The 14,732-nt window shown below is 44.0% G+C and overlaps 1 protein-coding gene across 1 annotated transcript in view; it reads left to right on the top strand.

Moving 5' to 3' along the window:
• RNLS (renalase, FAD dependent amine oxidase) overlaps positions 1–14,198 on the top strand; it is a 30,671-nt gene extending 16,473 nt beyond the window's left edge. Inside the window, exons 4-5 of the mRNA XM_026040679.1 lie at positions 9,120–9,295; positions 13,973–14,198. Coding sequence (XP_025896464.1) covers positions 9,120–9,295; positions 13,973–14,125 — 329 coding nt within the window. The 3' untranslated portion in view covers positions 14,126–14,198. The remainder of the gene's footprint in view (positions 1–9,119; positions 9,296–13,972) is intronic.
• The last annotated feature ends 534 nt before the right edge of the window (positions 14,199–14,732 follow it).

The following is a 14,732-nucleotide window of genomic DNA, read 5'->3' as shown; positions in this document are numbered from 1 at the left end:
TACCAAGTTAATCTGGAGCATGATAAGCCCTTACCAGATCTCAGAGAAGCAAGTTCTTTTCCACGAGCTGAGGCTCTCAGCTGCTGTTTGCAAAATTTGCCTCCATCCACAGAGGTAACGCACTTGAACGTTACATAACGGAAGAACCTMCAAGAAGTGTACGTTGAATTCCCTGTGTGGTATGTATGAATATTAAATACTTGTGCGATTGGCTGCCTTAAACACCCCATCAATATTTATAACTAGTTGGGGGGACAGTGGGAATTCTTCAGCATAAATTATTCCAAGCCTCGTTCCTGTAATACTGCAGTCTTTGCATCTCCTTGCATCCTGGAGAACTAAAGATAGATGACACGCAAAAAAAGGATCCAGTTGCCTTCTCCTGTTTAAGCATTGTGAGGTTATATAATTTAAAGGAAAGACTCATTTGAGAGGATTTCAGGGTCACTGTAATTCCTAAGTGTGAAGATTCATTTGTCTTCTCAGTATGAAAAGGGGGTTTTTTAGGGAGATGTAAGACTTAGTTATTTACCTTTTCATCTCATTATATGGCCAGTTTCTTCATAATCTCCCATCTAGCCTACTTTCCATTCAGGAACCATCTCTAAGGCTAAAAAAATACTCAGTTTCTGCATATAAAAGATGTAAAAGATGTAAAGTTCTGCATATAAAAGAGTCCATTCTTTACATGGACTCTTCCAAACAGAAACTAATTAACTGCAACACTTTTTATTCCAGGGACCTTAGAAATCTCTTATTCCTAAGAGACCTTAGAAACCACGAGAACTTTTAAGGCTGACTTGGGAAGCCCTCTAACCATTTTGCAAAACAGCAGTGTGACATTTTGACGAGCTATCTCCATCGCTCTCATTCATCTTTCCAGGCATAAGGAAGGCACTGTTCTTTTTACTATTATTATTATTTTTTAAAAATTTTAGGTATAGTTTTATTAAGTCTGTACATTGACTTCTTTTCCAGCAAGGAGAATCCGTCTGCTGATCCCTTCCAAGGAGCAAGGATATAGCATACCTGGTAGCGTCCAGCTCCTCAGCTGCTCTCCACATCAGCCCAGAAGTATTTCAGTGCCCTTTCTTTACAGTCTGGTTTTTATGGTTTATTTACCATGGCGGTGATAGAGTCCTTTCTCTTYGTCTTGTATTATGCAGCATCAAAATGGATTTTGGATAACAAAGCACGATTCCCCCACTGTGAATTAAAAATCATTAAGATCAGGAAGTAACCAAACTCTGTTGTTTTATTGGTGTCTGTTATGACTCCASGTTTTTCATCATTGGGCAGAAAAAGATTTGACACGGTTCCTTTCTGAAGGAAGAGAACATTCTTATGGAAGATGTGCATCTATCACATCTATATACAGATCTCATCTGTAGACTGCCTTGTCATTTGAGATCTACAGATCCCTTGGGAAGGAGAAATACGTTATTCATGGCAGCACTGGAGGAGTTCCCAGCCGTTCAGCTGAACACAGAACAGTAGGAATATAACCTAACTCTGAAGCTGGAGCAGAAGTTTGGGCCTGGGGCCTTCCCAGGTCCGTCTCTATCTAAATCCATTGATTCTGAGGCAGACAACATCCTGGTGGTTAYTTACTGAACAATCTAATAAACTAACTGGAAAGCGAGTCCAACCAAGTCTCCGTGGCAGCAATAGGTGTTTTAAGCTTTGCCCGTGGTCACTGTTCACAATGTTTTAAGGTCATCTCAGCTGAACTAGTGTAAATTTTCAGTCCTCTTTACTTTYATGTGGAAGTAACTCCTGAGTCTTCAAGCTGACCTGTGGGTCTCGGCGACTTATTTTTGCACCTTCATCCCAGTAGATCTTGTTCTCCTGTGAGGCCGCGGGGAGCGTAGGCTTTGCAGAGCCCGTAAGCCACAGGGCACAGCCAGGAAACGGAGAATGCAGCACATGCTCCCTCACACTTCTCCACAAATGTGCCTTGGTCCTAAACCAGCACAACCACTTCTAAGCAGGAGGCTGATGGGGCCTCCCTGAATGCTCCGTCCTTGGCGCCTCGGTGGATGCTGAGAGCAATTATGTCAGTTGTGGTGTCGGGCTGCTTGGTTCAAAGTCTTTTAGCTTAGGAGCTGCACGATGCACTCCCAGATGGCCTTGCGGCGTGGTTTTTCTCTCCGAAAATATTATTGTTTGGAAAAATCCAARTGAACTGGATTTCTGCGTGCTGAAGATGCTGGAGGAAGTTACAGCTTCTTCCCTTCTTTGCCAGGACTCTGCTGCTGGCATCCATGGCAGTACAGAAGGGCTAAAAGGCTTCTTCTTATGCTACTTTCTACCAGTAAAATAGCCACAGGAGCACTGTGRTCTACCCTCTTCTTGAAGCCTTGAAACCTGCATTACCCACCAGTTCCTTCTCTTCTACAGTTGTTTCTTGATCCATTGTATTCATAGAACACAGTAGATGCAGATACCGACCATTTGCCAAAGGAACCCTACAACTTACAGGCTCTGATGTCATTCTCTCTCAGCAACATTCATCTTCAGACCTCTGAGGAGCCCAGAGATCACAGCGAGTTGCCCATTTAAATCTGTAAAATCTCTTTTTTTGAATTTAGGAATGCTGTACCCTCAGTTTGGCACAGATCTACCCAAAAGAAGTAGCTTTTCTCATTCTGTAAGGCAGAAATATTTGCGGACAGATAATCCACTGTTGGATTTCTCTGAGAATTTCTGTGGTTTGGTTTTATTGAGGTGTTTATACTTTTTTTTTCTCCCCCAGAAGCATTCTGACCTGTCTGTCCCCTTCCCTCCTTCCTTGAGACCGATGGTACTGATGGTAAGGAGAGCATGGCCACCACGGGAGCTGACTTTACATCCTCAGCAAGAGTCTCTGAGGGCAGAGCAATGTCTCTGTGAGTGGACTCAGTGCCACAGGCAGTTCATATCGTCACCATTCTGCAGAATACAGTACACAGAGACATAATCCTTTCTATACCTTCGCAATAGTGACATCTAACCTTCTAGCATGAGCAGCTTTGTGARGAACTTTAGCCAACATACCATGTTGTTCCATCTCTGAGATGGCATTAAACATGTTAGTCAGATACAGGAGACACCTCTTTAACTTCAAATGTTCTTGAGCTACAAACCACTGCTTCACTAGGCCGTGAGGGTGATACTGGACTCGTATCCTCCTGTTGTGCTCAACTCTGAAACATCTTTTATTAGACCCATCCTTTTTCTAGAAGGCAATGCTCCTAGTTGGATTAATTCTGAATAGGTGCTGTCTGCCAACAGTCTCTCCTTTTTCTTTCTCTACGTCCCCTGTGTGGGATTTCTCCAGCTATGGATGAGTGATGACTGTCAAGACAGTCTTTAAGCGTTAAGAAGCTGAGGGCCTTCCTCTTCTACTGGGGTTTCCCCACCATCATGGGCCCTGGTCCAGGGATGTACCTGGTTTCCTTATGTCCGACTGGGATTTATCTTGTAGTTGTACTCATGGACTCCTGTCATTTCTTCTCTGCACTTCCAAGARCCATCTGGGTCTGTGTTGCATGTATCCCAGATGTTAAGTTAAATCCTCACTCTTCAATTCCGCACTTMCTTTTCATTTTTAATCTTTCTTTTCAATTTCTTCCTTTTTCTTTTTCATGGATGTGGTTTTAGCCTTGTTCAGAGGAGYACCCAAGTGCTCCTCAGACAGACAATGCAGCAGCTGGACGTTGGTCACAAGTGCTTTAGGGGCTCCCATGAGGTCTTTGTGGATAAGACATGTCTGTAGGGCACTGGTAGAACTTCATATTTTTACGGTGTGAGCCAAAATCTAGGAATCGTTCATCATCTCTGTTGGTGTCCTCACCCCTGCAAGCTGCTCAGAGCCGCTCCCGGTTGATGCCAGGGGCAGCCAGCCCTTGGCGGTGGCCAAGACATCCCAAGAAGGGTGGTCTTGTTAAGGCTGGCTCCCACACCTTGGCCTCGTACTGCCCTTGTGTCCATTACCACCCACCAGGATTTGCACGCTCTGCRCAGCCCCAGCTGCTACTGCTGCTCACCACCCTCCAAGCATTGCTCTTGGGGACAGGACACTGTCCTGAATGAGGAGATATGCCAAAGGTCACCCCGATTCCTTTTCTGTTCACATGGAAGTAAAATTAAACTTGAGCGGAACGCGTTTATCCTCTCTTTCTTGCCTTTTCATCTGCTTTTTGCCTGTGCCAGCCTTGTGCAACACAATAAAGCAAAAGAGATCAACACCAAAACATAGAAAACAAACACTAAAGTAAAAGAAAATGGTAGGGTTTTTTTCTTTTTCTTTTTTTTTTTTAATTTTATTTTTTCACTTTTCCGAGGGGTAGGCACRCATTCCTTCCCGCTGACTTTGCTGCCGCCGTGGCACGGCAGGCACCGGAGGGAGGAAAGAGCCAGGCCCAAGGCTCGCCGCCCTTGGGGTCCCACCGCAACTGGTTCTGCTCCCCCTCGGATCGTCGCCCCTCCAGCCGCTGCTTCGTTGCTCGTGCTCTTCTCTCATCTGTTAGCGTGGCCCTGGACGGCTCGTGTCTTCCCACGAAGCAAACCTCCCGAGGAACCCTGCCAGGAGCCCTGTGTTTCAAATTAGCCGTTGCAGCGTGATTTGGGAAGGAAAAAAAAAAGCCAGTTGTGCTCCTGTGACAACAGGCTGGGCATTCATACCCATTGCAAGAGCTGTAAGGTATCAAGGCTGCGTTTTCCCCCTTTACTTTCAGGGAGAAATCTATTTTAAACTCTTCTGTAAGCCACTGTTTTTGCAGAAGAAAGAAAGAGGGCTCGAGGCTAAACTTGATCCTTGCAGTCTGCATATTTCAGTACTGGAAGGCTGTGACTCAGTGGCCTCTGGAAGCTCTCCAAGCTATGAGTAGTTTGAAGGGGGAATTAAAAACTCAACGAGCTGCCTGTTTTCCTGAAACTTGTTTTGTACACGCTATGGAAGAGATGAGAGGTTTGAAAGGAGCGGGTCTTGTCCAAGAATCATTGGCTATAACAAGTCACAGCAAGCCATGAATATTTATTTTACTAAAACACTTAGATGTCTTTTAATGAGCCTTTTGACCAATTATAGGCACAAGAATTTGCCAAAATCCCATGCACACTCATGGTCTCTGAGACTTCCCCRCTCAGGCTTCTATCCATGACCTTCTCCATGTAGAGAAGTCAGACTTGGAATATCGTTTTTCCCCAAAAAAAATAAGAATGAGAGACTCAATAGTGTTCCCAGTGTTTCGAGTATTGAAGGTACATTGAGCATACAAAATCAGTCTTGGGGTTGGCTGAGAGGTGTCTCAACGTGGTGAGTCTAACTGTTTGGGATCCTGAGCTGATCCAAGGTGTCCTGCTCGGAGTGCAGGGAAGAAGGTGCCTCCTTTCACCCTGTCCCTCTGCTCCCATCCCAAATCCATGTCAGATGGACATCCCTGTCCATCCCTTGCGGTAGAGGCTGACTTTCAGTTTCTGTTGTGCYTCAGTAGTTCATTCTGAATTGGTCAGGACAGAAGACTTATCAGAGAAAAAAAAATGTGGTTGCCTTTCGGAGCCCTGGAATTCATCTTCTCAAAGGACTTCTCCAGCTGGAGGAGCCCTATACTTCTTCACCAATGCAACAGAAGGAAAGATTTCTATCCAGCTTGTTACATAAAGGCCAGAACTGGTCAGAAAAGGTTCAGCTAATTCTTTCTTTGTGGATTTGTTTTGGTCAGAAAATGTCCAGTTTGTTGGAACTAAAATATTTTTCTAGGAATGTGCTAGTTCAAACAACGATTTTGTCAGAAAAGGTCTTCCAGTTCCAGAGGAGGAAACTTCTAGTTAACGGAACAAGAGGGAATCACTTAATTTAACTGCTAGTTTGGTGAGTTCAGGCACTCGGCCGAAAAGCAGCAGAACCCAGGTCATGCCCTTGTTCCAGCAAATGCCTTCTGCTCACTCAAAGTTGAACAGTCCCAAGGGAAAAGACTCACAGAGATATGCTGGATCCTCATAGCGGCTTGGAACAGGAAAACTAGTGATCCTGAAATTCCCGTATTTTAGGCACATTCTGTGAACACTTCTTGTTGGCTGTCCCAGCCCTCATGCACTCATGTTGTTTTATTGTACTGCTGGCAAGATTTAAAGATCTACAGAACAGAACCAGGCTAGAGGCACTGGAGGTACTCTGGTCCAAGCCCAGCTCACTGTAGAGCCAACGTTGCAGCTACAGCAGGTTGCTTAGATCTCAGTCCATGCAAGTCTGGGCCGTGCCCAAGGATGGAGAACCCTTTTTGCTCGGGGACCTGCCCCCTGGATGCGCTGTTCACCTGGGGAAAGGGCTTTGTGTGTTGCACCTTGCGCCCGTTGTCTCTTGTTCTTCTCTCAGAGAAGAGTCTGGCTCCATCTAGGCAGGTTTTTAAAATGTCCATGAGTTTCTTGGACTGCAGAAAGCCACACTGCTCCGTCCRGCTGCAGCCGTGACTACTGAGGTTGTCTAGATGCTGCTGGGACTCATAAAATGCACAGAAATGGAAGATAAGAGGACCGTAGTAGGAAAGACTAAGGCTGAAAGGTGACAAACAACATGAACCAAGCTRAACTATTTCCAAGGCAGCTGGGATTACAGTGTGTGAAGTGCTCTTGTGCTCACTTGCACATCCTTTTTGTCCAACAGCAGAAGTTGCATAAAAGGTTAACATTCCCCCCAAACTTGTATATAAGCAAACACTCGTCCATTCGCTGAAGGTTGCAAGAGCTGCAAAACTAAAGCGAAATCCACTTGTGCAGGGCAAGAAGAAGTCCTGAATTACCAAGCTAACCCGTCTTTGCTTCTACTTCCCCTCTCCTCTTCATAAAAGTGAAGTATTGGTTTCATATCTGGTATTTCGCGTATGCAAATGATATTGGATGGCAAATATATGACCAATCAGAATTACAGAGTGAGCACATGATTTTCACGGTAATACAATTATTATTTTTTTTGTCCTTTGCTGCAGTGACAATTTATATCTTGTGGTCGTTTCGCGTTCAGGCCCTTCTGTATCTCTGTGCTGCAGAAGTTGTGGAGTTGAAGGTTACGGGGACGATGTGACAGCTCAGGATTTCATTTGTTGGTGAGAGTTTGCTTCCTCCACGTCCCTCACTCTACAAGGCTCTAGGATGGCTGTGCCTGGGGAGCTCTTTGTGAGACGCCCCCTTTGTGGAGTGGCGGGATGCTCCATGCTTCCCGCTGGGCACTGGCACCCATGCAGCTCACGGTGGAGCTCTTTGCACCCAGAGGAGCATCCCGGGCGCTCAGCGGTCCCGCAGCGCCGAGCTGGCCTCTCAATTCCCGATGACCTCTCGGCGTCACAGTCCTCACCAGCTGAAGGGCAGTTGTTCCCCAGTGCCCACCCCTGGGACCCACTGCAGACCTGGCGGAGCAAGGGCAGAAGGAAGAGATGGAGCCAGAGGAGCGCAGAGCACGAGGAGGACACAAGCACAGCGGCGTGTGTTGCAGCAAAGCACAAAAGGTGGGGAGGAAGTCACAGCTGGAAGGCTTGCCGCACGTGTTTTAAATGCCCCGGGGAGGATGGGTATCAATTGCACGCTCATCTGGGCACGTCAGCAAGTCCGCTGCACTGCTGGAGCTCCCCCGATCCCGGCGGCAGCTCAGCCTGGTTTGCAGAGGCAGCGGCGAGAGCTGCTCCCCCCGTGCAGCGCAGCAGGAGCCGGCGCCTCGCTCGCGCTGTCAGAGCCAGCCCCTCGCYGGTGGCTCGTGCCCCGTGCTCCCTGCGCTTGCTCCCTCATTATTTTATACMAATATAAAATAATATAAGTATTACTTTAGTTTTATGTTATATAAATAATGTAAAAGCGTTCGCCGCTAGGGTCGGAAGGATTTGAGATGTCGATGACGGCCACGAGAGCTCCCAGCCCTTCGTGATCCATTCCCCCCAAGCAGCGGGGATTTGCTGATCCCAGGGATAACAAGTCTCCTGACTGCATCCATAGCCTTCGGAAAGCTGCCCCTCCTCGAGCACCATGCAGGCAAGATCTTGTGGTTTGGCAACGGTGTCTGTGCCTCCCTGCCTTGCCCGTGATTACGGGGGCACTAATTATTTTTATATGTAGACTCGGCTGGAAAATAATAATAATAATAATAATAATAATGATGATGATGAAAAAATCCATGCAAAACAGTTTTATTTGCTTCTGTTGTTCCGTTTTGCCAGTTTGCCAAAATTCCAACGTTGCGTTGGGCTTTCTGGGGTTAGCTCTTCTCGAGCCAGGCCTGCTCTCCTTCCTGTAGAGACTGTGCAAGTATCTGGAAGAGGGGAAAAGGGGGAATTTCCCAACTTAGAGCAACAGCTGAGTAAGAAATAACAAAATCCACCCCCTCCCATAAGCTACAGATTGGTTTTTCTTCCTCGGTTCTTCCCAGCATTGTGAGTGAGCAGATCCCTTTTGTAGCTATAACTTGCCACATATCCCAGTCCTTGCACTCCTAGGGACTTGCAGTCATACCCTTTGTCTTTGCATCTGTCTGTGCTCCTGTCTCTCCTCTTCTTCATTGCCACCCTGCTGCCTTTTAAAACCTGTTGCTGATTTTGGCCCTTTTGGAGACAGGAAGATCTTCCAACAACATCTTCCAAGGAGAAGTGTTTGCTCCTGATTTTGTGGAATCTGAGTCTGACAAGAAGAGTATAGGGTGAGCTCAACAAGCATGTGACACCTATGGCCTGCTGGCCAGTTTGCACGTAGGGGTAGTCAGTCAGTACTCACACCTATACTGCTTTTGCCAGTTGATTGTTAAAGGCTGTCAGAAGGCTCTGAGGGTTCTGTAGGAGATATAWGTGGATCTAGGGTTCTTGTATTAGGAAATCCATCACAAATGTTGTAAAAAGGTGGGATTTTTTCATTGGACTTCTCCTAAGCAGCTTGTATTCGTTGAATCATAGAATCATTATGGTTGGAAAAGACCTTCAAGAGTCCAACTGTAAACCCATCACCACCATGCCTAAGTGTTGTAATTCCTCATGTGGTTTCCAGCTGGAGGAGCAAGATGCAGATGCTTTTCTTATTGTTTCACAGGCTAAATGTCAGCATGGAAGGAAGGCAAGCGTTATTGAGCGGTCTTTCAGAGGCATTTCTCTTCTTGGTTTCAGAGTCTCCTGAAATTGGACCATCTGTCGTCGTTCACACCACTGTGGCATTTGGGCACGATCACCTGGACTCAGATCCTGCGGAGGTGCAGCAGTTAATTCTCAGTCACCTGGAGAGCCTTGTGCCGTCTCTGCCTAAACCAGCCAGTGTCAAGTGCCAGAAATGGAGATATTCCCAGGTAATCCTTAATGGCATTGGACACCTGARGGACACTGCCTGGATAACGCTATGGTGCTATGGTGCATGAACACCCAGATCTATAGGGTGTCTCACATGAAAGAGACCCTCATACAAGCCAGTGGTCTTCATCCTCAGAGAAATAAAGAAAAGGGATAGTTATTCAATATCTATGACACATTCATCCACGTAGCTGTGGGTAACATCCAAAACCCGCCAGCTACAGCAAGGTCATTTCTAGTAATCTTTGTACATGGAGGACCTGTCTCAGTGGTAAGTTATGCAGTGCCCCTTATAAGTAGGAACAGCAGCAGCATGCAGGAAGGAAGTAAATCCCACGTCCTTCAGTGGGATTTTTGTTGGTATTTAAAAATATGACTCAATCCGTCTCTTCTGCATCCGAAAGTATGTGATATTATTAGCAAAATTCCCACCCTACCACAGAGTAGCAGAGTGCTTGTGTTCAGACAGGCCAATTGCTATGATTTGATTTGGCCAAGTTCGATTTAACAGTATGTTACATGAAAAATATTTTAAAGTAAACTACCTAAGGGTAATAATAGCAAAATGTGTATATTTTACCGAGTTCTCTTAAAAATCCGAGGAAATTGTTGGCAATTTCCTAAAGTACTGGAGAATAGCTACATGTTTACCCAAAGCCTCTTAAGCTGAATTACATTGGTGAAATTGAATGTGGAAGCTGATGCAAAATATTTACTTAAAGCAGTCCCCTTTAATTTTTTTTTTTTCCTTTTATGAAGTCTGGAAAAGTTATTGTAAATGCTAGTTACAAAGTTTACTCATACCCATTGATCTGCATCCAATTTAAGAACCAGGCCTTGCTAGCACAATGTTTATTTTGCCCTGCATTAGATATTGAYAACTTGCAAATCGCTTCCCAGCGCGTAAAAGCTGTAATTGGTTGTCGTATAAAAATGATCTCAACATATGTTTTATATGCCTCGAAAATGAAAGTGATGGGATGTTTTATAGATTCCTCTCTTTCGGTTTGGTGGTTCTTTTTGTTAGTAACAATATCTCCTTGTAGAAGAGTCACTGTTAATTCTTCATTTTCTTATACTGACTTCTTTTCTGCCTTGCATATCACCTTTCTGCTTCAAACTGCAAGTGAGYGTGAGAGGTACAGGTTGCCTGGAGCCTAAGGATTTGATCCATCCACWGGTGGACACTGGGCTAACCAGCTCCCTAAAATTGAGTGAGGAATAATTTTTAAGCAAATTAATGCACCCKTGGGTGCTGCTGCTACCACAGAGCTCTGGCATAAAATCCAGCTATTTGCTGGCATTAATGTGCCCTTTCCTTGCACTGTACATAGTTTCAACGCCGTGATAAAAGTGACATATAAGCAYGTCCTTTTCCAATTTATTTCACCATGAAAACATAGATAAAGGAAAAGACAAGAAAGGAAGGGGTTTTTTTTTTTACTATTGAATAAAAACCATCTCATTTGCAGTCTACTAAACAGCTACAGGTTTTGAATCCTAGCAAAATCAGTTTTTCTTGAGGACCAAGTGAGATTTATTGTAGAGTTACACCTATTGCTATGTCTTTTAAAGGCAGTTGGAACTATAAGAATGAATTTAATTTTCCATAAATGTTTCACATTTGTAAACTCTCTAAATCATTACAGATATGTCCTGTTTCCCCTATTGAAAAAATGACGTTCATACGTAATGCTCCTGAATGATGCTTTTATTTTCTCCGCCACCAAAGCACCGTTGCAGCTCTTCCCACTTGGTTCTCCTGTCGTTCTTCCCTGTGTTGCCTGCTATCTGCCATGCTGCTACTAAATAAAATAACCGATTTCAGCAGCTGCTTGTGCTTTATGGCATTGTCGGAGGAAGAATTATCACCCATCTAGCTCAGTGAATGGATGTGGCTAAGTTTTAGTTTGCAAGCGAATTGGTGTAGGTCRGATCAGTGATCCCAGTAAGGAGATCTCTTTTGCCAGGTGGGCATCCTATAAAATAATCACTAGCTAAATTAAATATCTGGGACAGAGCTCCCCCTTCCCCTTAAAGCCATCTTTACTTTCAATTACAATAAGCCGTTGCCACAGAGGCAAAGGGAACTGATAAGATAGATGCATCTTTCCCCTGACTCCTCTAGACGGGATTTATCCTGCTTGTTAATTAAATCCAGCTGCAGCGTCCTTCGTATGGCCAAACACAATCCCAGGATTAAAATGCAGACATTACAATTATCCATGGCGGATGAGGGATTAGGACTTCCAAACTTCTACTGACACTACTTAGCAGCACAGCTGTGGTCCTGTATCCCCTGCTTTAATTATGATAAGACACTATTAGCATCCAGAGTCAGCAGCTTCCTAGCCTATCATGTCACTCTGACAGTGGATTTACATGTGGGGAAGGGAGGTTGGGAAAATACAGCATTAGAGAGACATTGGTGGAAAGGGACCTCTTCAGATGTCTGTCCCCTTGATCAAAGCAGAGCTGTTGCCAAGACTCAGTGAGCTCCACCTTTGTCTAGATGAAATCTTCCACGGATGGAGATCCAGCAGGCTGTGCCCCATAGCTGAAGGTAATTTGGACTGCAAGTTGGACCACATCTTTAAAGGAATAGGAAAGAGGAACAGCAGAATGCCTTTCACCAGGATGTAGAACAAAGACCTTTACTGTATAGTATGCACTTTATTGCCAAACAGCCAGAATGGTGCAGGCTAAGGAGTATGAAAGTATTGTCCTTGGGATCAGGAGGACAAAGCRGAAACTTTTGTACAGGGAGTGTAAAATAATCTTAAGGTATTCAAGAATGAAGGGCATCCTTGCCTCATTTTACTAAAGCTTTCTTCATCTTTTATGCCTAGTGACCTCAATCTACTTGAAAAAAAAATCAGGAAGAAATTAACTGCTGACCTAAAATGAGCCAGAGAAACAAGATCTCTGCCAGGTTTTACAGAAAGTCACTAGACTGTTGCATTAAAAAAAAAAAAAAGGGTGGAGAATTGATCACAAATTCATTTCAGATGATTGCCTCCTTTAAAGAAGATGATAACATGCTGGTAACATAAAATATAGTCAGTAACATAAATGTAGGTGTTTTATAGTTGATCTGTATTTGGAAATGCCAAATAATGGTGTGGCAGCAGTCAAGAAAATTGTATTTAAAATGAATACAGTGCCTATTCGGAGATTGACATCAAATATTTATCAAGGCAGCCTTAATCAGACCTTGTCCACATGCTATCTGTAGATAGAACATGTTGATTGTATCTCTAGCAGTGTCTAAAAGGCTGTTCCTGCAGGTCAAGTAGAAAAGGAAACCGGAGCGATAGAGCTGGAGACAGGATGGGTTGTACRAAGGGTAAGACCAGGAGTAAAATGAAAAGCCAGTGGGTTTTTCTGTTGCTGTGCTCGTCAGTGGTGGCACTTGTAGGACCACAAGAACTAGCCAAGCTGTTTATGATCCCTCCCTTTGCATGATTTCCACCACAGTGTCGGTGGTGCGTGGTTCCCCTGCCCACTTTTATGAGTTTGGAGACAGAGGACTTGGTTTGTTTGGATTAAATATCTTTGTCTTCCTTCTACAGTTTTGTCATCATTTATTGAAGTGCGTTATAGGTATTTACAGACTTAACCACAGCTGTAGTCTCAGATGATGAAGGTCAGCAAGGCYTCAGCTAATTCAGCTTGAAAGAAAGCAGACAAAGACAAAACCTAGGGAAAGAGGGTAGCTGAACGCTTCAGGATTTCTGTTTACTTAGAGTGTGCTAAYGACAAGTCAGGTCATGAAGTTTGTGGGTCATGATTTTGACCAAGAGTGGAATGAATGTCTTAATGAGTTTGAGGTGACCATCAAACATTGAAAGAGGTATAAATATTTCTTTGAAGCAGTAGCTTTCTTGGCATTTAATATATTTTCAAGTCCCATTTCACAGTTTAGCACRTAAAACACCAACTTTTGACAAATTACGTGGTAGGGGAGAGGGATGAAATCAGAGAAATCATTTTCATTCAATGTGCCTTGGGTTGCATCACCAGTCATGATCTGCATCTGCCAAGGGAGGACCTCAGACCTGGCAGATTGAGGGAAAAAACATTTGTGTACTTAAAACATGGCACTGAAGAGGCTATTCACTGTAGCCTATAGGGAGTGGAAGCAGAGAACACGTTTGATGATCTGKTAAACTTCTGTATCATTGATACCAAATTGGTGTTTCTGGTTTCACAGACATCTTTGGAAGCCTGAAGTATTGGCTGTATTAGAGGCTTCTGTTTTGTCTCTGCCCTCTTGAGTATGCAATTCTGCTCCTCAGTGAAATGCCTAAGAGCTTATGCAAGCCCACCTTTACCAGCCAGAGGTCATCTGTTCTCAAAATCCTGGACTCAGGTTATGTAAGATTAACCTCTCCGTGAACTATCTTAATTTCTACAGAAATTTGTCTGGGAATAAGTCCTGGGTAGGACTATAAACTTTCTAACTTTCCACCTGCAGGAAAAGTTTATTCTAATGATTTAAACTTGGTGGATAAAGAGTTGRCTATGGTACTTTGATCACTAATGCTACAACCTAAGATTTGGGCTAGAGGGTGCTTCTTATGAAGGTGTATCTGTCAGGRAAAGTTTTGTTTTTCTGGCATGAAATTCAGACAAATACTTACTTTTTCTTCCTCCTGTATGCTTTTATTTTCYAGGTTACAAAGGCTGTACCCGATTGTCCAGGACACATGATTCTTCATACTGAACCTCTCCTAATTTGTGGGGGTGATGGATTTACTCATTCCAACTTTGATGGCTGTATAGATTCTGCCATGAGCCTTGCGGAAGCCGTAAAGTCTTATTTATAGCAATTTCAAAGTCATCTGCTATACAAAGTCTGGATTTATGAYGAATTTTACAATGTTAGATTGAATTCTAGTTCAGTGTTAACATCACGGGCTTCTGTTTTGCAAAAATAAATAAAGGAAGATATATTGAGATATTGTAATAATTACGGGGATGGAATTGAACTGAATTGAATTTTCTACAATTTGTGGTATGAGTGAATACTTTGCTGGAAAGACACCTTTCTTGAAAGCTTTCTTCCTACTCATGGCACTCACTCACTTCATCAAGTGTTACAAGCTGTGAGGGGTACTGCTGCCTCTTCAATTGTTCACATTCATTTGCTGACCAGTAAACACTTAATCCTTGATCTTTGCCCAGAGCCCTTGTTCAGATCAGCAGTTCTCACCCTACTAGTTGCAGCAAGGAAGTCTAAGTCCTTATGAGAGATACTGATGGCCACATCCAGCCTTTGACACTTGCATCTGTGCCATGGTTGTCAGAAACATGGAGCTCCAGGAGTCTTGCTGGATCTGCTGATGCTTTTAGAGCCCATGAAAATGATATCAAGGAGAACAGTCTGACTTGAAGAAGCACAAAACTCGTGGAGATGAGTGAATTTGATTTGAA

The sequence above is a fragment of the Nothoprocta perdicaria genome, unplaced genomic scaffold (assembly GCF_003342845.1).
Source record: "Nothoprocta perdicaria isolate Ctin4 unplaced genomic scaffold, notPer1 scaffold_260, whole genome shotgun sequence".
Taxonomy (NCBI): Eukaryota; Metazoa; Chordata; class Aves; order Tinamiformes; family Tinamidae; genus Nothoprocta; species Nothoprocta perdicaria.
This window is presented reverse-complemented; position numbering and strand designations above follow the sequence as displayed.